A 9492-nucleotide genomic window follows, 5' to 3' on the forward strand; every position below is an offset into this window, starting at 1 on the left:
GGACGACCTCGATTCGACGCGGACGACCTTGATTCCACGCGTTTCAGCACCCATCTCCTCCGCTAGCTGACTATGACCGGTGATACAGGATCCTCAAACATGCTTCAGCACGCCGATTTCGCTGCCCCGCGAGGGTGATTCTTGGGCGGAAGCGTCTAGCGGGTATTCATAAAGGGAGTTGTGATACAGGGCCCGCTTCACTCACATACACGCCGTGTCTTTTCGACGATGAGCGTACTTCCAGCACAATTTCAAGGCATTTTACTCCGTGTGAATGACTTCTTGACGTCCATTCACGTCCCTCTTCGTAATGCCATTTCCGTCGTGGTCGTTTCTGCCTTGGTGAGTTTCTCTTGTGGTTATCGAGCTTTCCCGACACTGACTCCATGGACGTCAGGTGGCCCACGCTATATTCAAGCGATGGGAGCCCATGCGCCTTGATGTTGTCTCGCCTCTGTTACTCTTCGTCCCTGCAGTCGTGTCGACACTCCTCATCTCCCATTTTGGTGCTCTCACAGGGCTTGTCCTGGGCTTCTCGACCTACTACACTACCCTGCTTTCGTCCATCGTCATCTACCGCCTTTCCCCCTTCCACCCAATTGCTCAGTACCCAGGACCGCTACTGGCCAAGGTCAGTAAGTTCTACCACGTCTCGAAGACCTACTCGGGGAAGCAGCAACAATACATGAGGCAGCTGCATGACAGATACGGCGACATTGTTAGAATCGGTAAGTATTCATCAAGACTAATTGAAGTGTAAAGAGCTAAAAACATGACTAGGTCCAAATGAGGTGATCATACGTGATGCGTCGTGTATTGTGCCCCTTCTAGGAACACAAGGCTGGCCCAAGGGACCCAGTGAGCTCCACAATGAATTCGTGCAGAGAGCCAAATGAGCTGACCTTTCCTAGTGTACGAGGGGAGGCACCTCTGGCCAGTGATCCCTTCTTTGGTTGGCTTGCGGGACTCGAAGGAGCACCAGCGTCGCCGTCGCACATGGACTCGAGCCTTCAGCACTGCTGCTGTGAAGGACTTCGATCCTGTTATTCAGCATCGTGTTCACGGATTGGGTGAAGGGCTTGGCGCTCGGCAGGGAGAGGTACTTGATCTCTCAGAGTGGCTTGGTTTTTTTACGTAAGTCCGTCCGGCAAAGTCTTTGCAAGTTCGCATACGCTGACATCTACTCGCAGATACGACTTTATGGGAGACTTGGTGTATGTGCGGTCGTGCATCGTAGAAGATTCATCGGCTGACACTGTCTGCTAGATACGGTGGATGGACCGAAATGATGCGCGAGGGTGGAGACCGTGATGGCCTGTGGAAGGTCCTCAACGCAGGCACAAAGTACGTCCTCCCAGAAGTTCATATCTTGAAATTGACTGACAAGCTGTCTGCTTCTCTTCAGAGTCTGCTTCGTTTACGAGCATGTCCCGTGGCTGTCTTATTATGTGAAGAAGCTTCCAAGAGGCGTTGAAGCTATCAAGAAGATGCGTGCATTGGCATTTAGTCAGGCAGAGAAACGGTACAACTCAGGCTCTACGTCAAGGGACTTGTTCTATTACTTGGTATGAATCAATTTCCTGCGCTTTATCGGGACAATGCTGATATCGCAATCACAGGGCAATGAAGACGGTGCAGAGAAGGTCAACCCCCCTAAGCCCTTGGTCATTTCAGACGGTCTTCTTGCCATGCTTGCCGGCGCAGATACCACAAGCACTGTCCTTGCCAGTATATTCTACTGTATCTTGCTCCACCCAGAGGCGTACAAACGTCTGCAAGCTGAGGTCGATAAATTTTATCCACCGGGAGAAGATTCACTTGACCTCAAGCACTTGCATGAGATGCAGTACCTGGACGCCGTCATGTAAGTACCGCTCTGCCACCTGTCTGATTACGCTGATCGCGAGATTAGCATGGAGGGTCTGCGGCTCTTCCCTCCAGCACCAAGCGGCAGCCAACGTGCACCTGAGCCTGGCACAGGTGGGAAGGCCATCGGTCCATAGTACGTCCCCAGCCTTCTCGTCAGAATCCTTGTTGACATGGTGACCCGCAGCTACATCCCCGAAGGGACACAGGCGCGAGTGAGTTGGTTGTGCGTCCACCGCGACCCGCGCAACTTCTCGTATCCGGAGAAGTACTGGCCTGACCGCTGGCTAATTGCCGAGGGTCTGCAGACGCACACAGAGAAGATCGTGCACGACCCGAACGCGTGGGTACCTTTCTCGTTTGGTCCTTTTAACTGCGTCGGCAAGAATCTCGCGATGCAGGAGATGCGCGCCCTTATCTGCCATCTCATGCAGCAGTTCAACTTCCGCTTCGCGGATGGATACGATCCTGCGCAGTTTGAGCGCGACATTGAAGATAGGTTCATTGTCGCTGTCGGGCGGTTGCCTGTGATCGTCGAGCGGAGGAGTTAGTGTCTCTGCCATCTTCTGTCTCCTACCCGCTTGTGTATATCATTTCAAACAGACATGCAATCTGTTGTATACTTAGTCTTTTTACATGCTATCAAATTCGCTGGAAATGTTACGATGCTGTGCGATGCCGGTGTCGTTTCATAGGCCTTCTTCGGCGTTTATCGCAAGGCGTTCAGAGGCTCCTGGGTCTCCAAGCGACTGAAATACTGCGGATGCGCAACTGTTTCTTGCAATGATGTCTCGGGCAGGCGCAAGTTCGGCAAAAGAATGCCTTACGTTCGCCTACAAGGAGGCAGATTGCGGTCTTATCTACCTAGACGTCTACCCGCCCTCACTGGAAAGCCCCACTCGAGGTATCACTCCTCCGAGCGTCCCAGCTGTAGTTTTCTTCCACGGCGGAGGCTTGACAGTCGGAGAGCGGCGGAGCTGGTTCCCAAACTGGCTGAAAGGTAAAAGGGATCGTCTGATGATGCACTTGAGCACCACGCTGAAACATTGGTAGAGCGTATCACAGCTTCTGGGATGACGTTTATCTCTACAGATCACAGACTACTTCCTCCGTCCACCGGGCATGACATTATCGAAGATATAGAGGACTTATTTCGTTTCCTGGAGAGGGATCTCAATGCATTGCTACGCTCCAATATCAGGGAGGAGAAGCTTATCGGCATGCACCCTTTCCAGGTTGATACCACAACGCTCGCAGTTTCAGGTGTAAGTGCAGGCGGACTATGCGCGTACTTGGCTGTCATGTACGCCTCACCGAAGCCGAAAGCTTTGCTTACTATGTATGCTATGGGCGGTAACTTCCTCGTGAGTCATCATAGCACGCACCTCCTCTTCGCTGACCTGTGCACTGAGATCCCGCATTACTTCTCACCGAAATCCGGCGTCTTCTTCCGCGGAAGAGAAATCCTTGAACCAGCAAATTTCTCCGAATTCCTGTACCCACACTGCGTCAAGCTTGAACAAGTCTCGGGCTCCCCGCTGGCGTATCACGGGCCCGAGCACCCCATCCCCGGCTTCCCCGCGAACGCACGCATGCTCCTCCCGCGGCTGTACCTCCAGCTGGGCATCTGGCTCGACTATTACACAGGCGAGCACGCGCCTAGTCTAAGCGAGGCCCTACGGGAAGCTGTCGAGCGAGGGAGCGACCCGAGAGCGTGCATCCCCGAGAGACACGTCAGGCTCTGGCCGCAGCTGCACGTCGACGCGCGCTGGCCGCCGACGTTTCTCATGCATGGCTCGGCAGACACGGCGGTGCCGGTTCAAGAGTCCCAGCATATGCAGCAGCTGTTAGAACAGGCGGACGTCCCTGTGACTCTGCGCGTACTCGAAGGTCAGGAGCATTCGCTGGATAAGGCGCCGGGTGCGGATGAGGCGTTCGGAGGTCCTGGTGGGTTGTTTGACGAAGTGAAAGACTTTCTCGTGAAACAGCTGCAGGGATAGAGATCCTTCATCCTATTTATTTACAACGGGCCAGAGCTCGCTATACTAGAGTAGAAATACACTTTAGGGAAGATTAGTGGCACCGTCGAAGATGACGTTCAACCAAGCTGCCAGGCGGTAACCCTGCTTGGCGAGCTGCAAGTCGATCTGCCACACTTTGGTTAATCTTCGGGTGGCGAGGACGTAGTATGGATACTTACAACGGGGATGGCGTTGGTATAGTAGGTGCCAGTGCAAGCGTCCTCGTCTTTCGAGAAGGGGAACACGACGGTCTAAGGTCGGAAGGGTAAGAGCACTATTTTAGAGAAGTGTGTGTTCACACGTACGCAGTCATAAGCATTCGCGTCACGGGCCCAGACGAGCGGGCACTCCAGAGGGGTGATTGTTGTATCCTTAGCACGAACCGTAAGCAAATTGCGGATGTCAGACTCAATAGAAGGAGTATGGCGCTTGTTGTTGACCGGCTCGGTGATCGATGTGCACGAGAGCCAAGAGGACGCCAGCGACTGGTATGAACCGGACTGCGCAACAGTGTTAACTGCAGCAAGGTCGTCTCAAAGGTGTTGCATACCTGAATCTCGCCGACTAGGTAGCTGGCGTAAGTGGTAGCGCTGCTGCCATGGTTGGCATCGACGTTCTTGGTCAGCATGCCAGTGTCTGGTGAGGTAATACATTAAGTTCCAACCATAGAAGCCAAAAATACAGCGGTACACACCCCAGGCAGCGTGCAGATTGGTGCTTGAGCCAGAGCACTTGGCGTCAATGTCATTTCCACCGACCTCGTAGTTCTGTGTACGATCTTAGCCACTAGGCTGAACGGAAGGTAGGGGAGTCATTAACGAACCTCGACGTGCAAGGGTTGGCCGATATCACCAAGGAACTAAAATAAAATAAATTCATGCTGAGAGAACGAGTGTTTCCGCCGAATTAATGGACATACGTGATCTGCAAGGCCGAAGTCAGATCGTTCCGAGCTTTAGATGAAGCTTTCCTTACCAATAAATTTAAGTGCTTCTTGGCGCTGAGAGGCACTGAGGGACGTGTCAACCACACGAGTGGTGTAGTTAGCGATCGCAGTGACTATCGTAGAGGCGTAAGGGGGAATATGACCATCTTATACACAGGTCACTCACGGATGCACTCGTCGTCTCCGCAATCACGAGTTTGCTCAACCGAGCAGGAAGTTGGAGGATTGTCTTCGTGAGTATGATTAGCATTGCTACTAGAATGTCTTCAATATGGATGACTACCATTCGCGTCAACAAAGTGCAGCGGCTGGGACCACTCATACGCCGTCTCGTATTTCACGCTGTCAGCCCACTGAAACATGTATGAGTTCACATCGCATCCAAGCGATTTGAAGCACTCACAGGCGCGGCAGGGCCGAGAGATTCCGAGTAAGTCGAGCCGAGCGATGATTGCACAAAGGCAAGTGCCTTCGGCGCTAGGAACTAGTGAAAGAACTTCAGCATCTTGATATACCAACCCAGACACGGGCTCACGCACCTGCTGGGCAACGTAGCCGATTGTTTCGTGGCCAAGGTCGCCCCAAGCAGCGGCCTGCTGGGCAAGAAGGCCAATTAACAAGCCAGAGTTGAGGAGCGACATGGAGCTAAACTAATATACTCAAAGATGGACCCAACGAAGGAAGAGGCTTCTTGTGAATGTAGCACATAATTTATAGTCTGTAGGATACCTATAAAGAGTGGTGTGTGTCAAGCGCACTCGACGGGACCATGTGAGCGTGAAGTGAATCCATGTGGAAAATTTTAAAGCATTAAAGTCCCGCAAGCTTCTGCAGAGATAAATGTCGATAATGTCAGGATCTCCAGAGTAGCACACATGGACACACGGGCTAGAGTCGCCTCGAAGACGTACATGCTGAGGCGTGCAGGCGGAGGGGAAGTGCATTTCACTCCATGACCATGCGTAGACTGCCAAAGACACGAACTAGTACGCCTGTCTCTTGCCGGCTTTTTGATGCCACGTGCGAGCCATAGTGTCGCTAGGATGCAACGTTCGAAGAATCGAGGGACGTCCTCCACATGCTGCACGCGGACAGGTACATGCGGAAGCCTGAGCACCATGTGATGTCTGGATATTGAAGACGCTGCTGCCAGAGAGCCTTTGACAGCTCTGTATGGTCATCCGATGTGCGAAGTAGGTCACAATGCAGCATGAGTGCGACTATTCGTGGGATACCGACGCCAACACAGAAAATAGTTGCTTCAAGTAGTCTAGTGAAGACAGCGGCCAAACATTCGCCGTCGGTCAACGATAGCCCGCACACGCGCTACCGCTGCCACTCTGTTCCAGGGCACAAACGTCAGTACTTTGAAGCCAAACAAAAACAAAATCCAGCCCGGCCTTTGTCCATCTTGTTGTATTCTTGGGTTCTCATGAAGGGATAGGGACGTGCAGTTGCGGACGCATCTAATATAATAAAACACCTCGGGCGTCAAAGCCCCGAGACAAAGAGGCACTCTCATTGGCCAGTGATCCCTCTCACGAGGCGCCTCTCACAGGGGCGCTGCACGCCCAGCCAACCGAAGGTTGGCGGCGGGCGGCGCGTTCCTCTCATTTCTCATTCGATTTCTCTTAATTCTCTTCTGACTTCTTCTCTCAATCTCTTTTTTCAATTTTCTCTGCCCGTGCGTAGCACGGGTCACCCTCTCGTGGTTAGTATGTTTATTCAGCTCTCAGCTATGCCCTACCGAGAAAGGCATGATTCTCCCACAGTCACGCACTCGTTCCGATTGGATGCCACGCAGATTCGAACTTCCCTCTTGTTTCTTGCCTCGACCGGTGACCAGTCTGTAATCTTAAGAATGAGTAGCGACCCAGCTAATATCGCAGGCGACACGGGCAGTCTTCAGGCAAGTCCCTAATTATATTAGCATATCTATACGTACTGAGACAGCTGTCAACATTAGCACTATGTCATAGACCGAGAAATCGGGCGCGGCATACATTCTGTCGTGTACTTGGCGACCTGCAGGAAAGGGCGGATGCGAAACCGGCAGGTAGCATTGAAGAAGGTTAGCATCTATAGAATACATCTGGACGATTGATATAGCCGATAACTGCACGCCAGATCCCCCAACCCGAAGGAGAACGCTCTAAGGATTCTGCTTCGTTGCATCGGAATCTCTTTCATCCTTCTATCCTCTCTCTGCTTTCCTCATTCACAACCGCCTCTGCTCAGTACCAGGTGCTGGAACTGTGCCCTAACGGCACTCTATACGACTTCTTGCACTCGCGAAGCCCACCTGTGCTCTCAGAAGCCGAGCTTCGGAGCATCCTCAAGAGTCTCATCGCTGCCCTGGTCTATCTCAAGAAATCTCTTGTTATACATAGGAATATACAACCGAGTAATATCCTCCTTGGGGAAGACTTTCGTGTCGTGAGTTGTGTCTTGATAGTGTGGGAAGTGCTTTTGAGTATCGCAACTAGAAATTAGCCGACTTTCATCTGGCTATTCAGGTTGAATCACCAGCCTCCAACGCGACAGATTTTGGCAATTCATCTAATTATGCATCGCCGTGAGTGATTGTGACCTGCTGCCTCTGGAAACGAGTCACTTACCTGTTTCGCCAGGGAGCTTGTCAATAACTCCCCGTACGGCTTCGGGGCGGACTTGTGGTCACTGGGGGCACTCATGGTAACCTGTCTGTCTGGCAAGCCAGCATTTGAGGTGAGTTTATATCAGCTTGGGCCTGGCTGGTTCTGACGCTCTTTTAGGCCCCCACTATCGAGGGAACGCTCGCTAAAATTATGCAAGGGGCATACGTAATGCCTGACACGGCTTCATACGAAGCAAAGGACCTTGTTTCCGGCTTGCTGCAGCAAGAACCCGCCCACCGTATCCCCCTGCATAGGATCTTATCCCATCCTTTCTTCAATCCCGCTTTACCTGTGCTACCACTATCCAGTCGCGCAAAATCTACCTTCAGCTCTCCTGTGCCAGAACTAAATATAAAGGTTCTACGTGTCTCATCCGAGACTTCTCCTCTCATGGACCCTGTTGAATATGGTCGACCTACCCTATTCAACCTCCGGGTTCGGGAACCTATCAATACCCCAATTCCAAGGCCTTCCCGCCGCTTCATTTCAGACCCGACGTCCAGTTCTCGTCCAGGGACCCTCTTCTCCGATCGTGCGCGTTCGGTGTCCAGCTATACCACTCTTCGCGAAGAGGACAGACGTTTCAGGACCGACGAACTTTACCCAGTGGACTCTGTTGACCGACTGGCGACTGGTTCTGAAATGCTTCGTGCTGTATCTGGGTCTGCGACGCCGGCTCTGACGGACGACTCTGCGCTATCTGACTCTACCTGCGAATCTGAATCTGGGCGGCCCTCTGCTACTGACGACGATACTGACTGCCCGGGCCAGCATGCCCCTCTGATCGGCTTGAGACGACCGATGCCGAAGCGTTACGGCACGGACCTGGTGACGCACCCTCTGCTCCTGCCTCCGAAACATGTTACGCATAAAACCCAACCGGCCGAGTCTTTGCACCCTGATATGCATATACTGCCTTCTAGAATTTGCTCATCACCGACATCCGCATGTGCAGAGGGCGCCCTTCTCGATCAGCCTGGCTCGATCCTTAGCGCAAAAATGAAGAATGAGGCACCCGACGTCGCCAAATTGCAAGGACCGACCTCTGATGCTCAGCAGCTCTTATCGCTGAATACCACGTACCTGATGCCGCGGACACACAAACTGCCCAACGGAAGCGCTACTGTCCTACCGTCCAAGTCGCTTCTTGTGGATTTTCGAGAAGGCGAGCGCAGGAAAGGTCAGAAGGGTAATGAAGTCTTGGTCATCAGCCCTAATGGTCTCTCGGTGAGTGCTCTGTCCTTCAGCCACAGAGCTCGAATGGGCTGGCAGTGACAACTCCTCCTAGATCAAGGTATATGCTGCTCCACACCTCAGTATACCTTGCTGTCTTGCAGAGCCGATCGTCGAATACACGCTTCAGTCCTTGCCGAGGTCATATCGGAAACAATATGCCGATGCCGCTAAGGTCGTTAGCAAGCTGAAGCAGCGAATCCCCAAGGTCAGTCTGACGTAACACCAGGGTTCTCAGGTTGATTCTTAGACGCTTCTCTAGCTTGTCTTGTACGAACCCAACGCACAGTGCACCTTAATGGCCAATGAACCGTTTGGGGACGTTGAGATCAGTATCCCTCGTCCAGAAGCTCAGCACAAGTCTTCAGCAACATCCCAGGATGATTCAAAGAGCCCTGTCCATCCGATAATGCAACTACGCTTCCTGCGCCAGCATCGAACGATAGAGATATCTCGATGCGCCCTGACTAGCCGGGACTACCCGGCTGGTGAGTGGACGAAGCGCGTCATCCCCGCCCTCGGCCACGGTTTTCACGTCAAGGCCCCTGAAGACGAATCTGCTGAGCTGGACGAGGGAGCTAAAGGTCTGCTTGAGATGCTCTATCGTTTCCTGAGGATCTGTGAGGCAGCTGAACAGGCGAAAACGACACCAGTGGCACGGCTGTCCGATCTGCCAGCCGAGACACCCGTGGCACCTGTATGCTCTGCAACGCGCGATCTCAGACACCTCCGGAACAAGGACGAATTGCGTGCTACCCATGTTCGCCGG

At 52.8% G+C, this 9492-nt stretch overlaps 3 protein-coding genes across 3 annotated transcripts; 2 read left to right on the forward strand and 1 right to left on the reverse strand.

Moving 5' to 3' along the window:
- The first annotated feature begins 384 nt into the window (after positions 1-384).
- On the forward strand, positions 385-2518 carry PHACADRAFT_131233 (uncharacterized protein). The gene is made up of 9 exons (XM_007401562.1): positions 385-728; positions 781-858; positions 912-1134; positions 1191-1214; positions 1267-1344; positions 1406-1565; positions 1620-1864; positions 1913-2002; positions 2054-2518. Exons 1-9 carry the CDS (start codon positions 431-433, stop codon positions 2415-2417), a joined length of 1560 nt encoding a protein of 519 aa, XP_007401624.1. The 5' UTR covers positions 385-430; the 3' UTR covers positions 2418-2518.
- Positions 2519-3248: 730 nt separating this feature from the next.
- On the reverse strand, positions 3249-5474 carry PHACADRAFT_131239 (uncharacterized protein; the record flags this gene model as incomplete). The annotated part of the gene is made up of 12 exons (XM_007401563.1): positions 3249-4013; positions 4067-4138; positions 4193-4387; positions 4438-4523; positions 4582-4654; positions 4711-4746; positions 4807-4811; positions 4863-4946; positions 5000-5062; positions 5117-5186; positions 5237-5317; positions 5373-5474. The coding sequence occupies 12 exons, from the start codon at positions 5472-5474 to the stop codon at positions 3930-3932; spliced, it is 951 nt and encodes a 316-aa protein (XP_007401625.1). The 3' UTR covers positions 3249-3929.
- A 1471-nt stretch (positions 5475-6945) lies between these two features.
- Positions 6946-7763, forward strand: PHACADRAFT_73566 (uncharacterized protein; the record flags this gene model as incomplete). The annotated part of the gene is made up of 4 exons (XM_007401564.1): positions 6946-7269; positions 7320-7408; positions 7464-7560; positions 7608-7763. Coding segments are annotated over 4 exons (666 nt in total), but the record flags the coding sequence as incomplete, so codon positions are not given.
- Positions 7764-9492: the final 1729 nt, after the last annotated feature.

This window comes from Phanerochaete carnosa (assembly GCF_000300595.1).
Source record: "Phanerochaete carnosa HHB-10118-sp unplaced genomic scaffold PHACAscaffold_13, whole genome shotgun sequence".
NCBI lineage: Eukaryota > Fungi > Basidiomycota > Agaricomycetes > Polyporales > Phanerochaetaceae > Phanerochaete > Phanerochaete carnosa.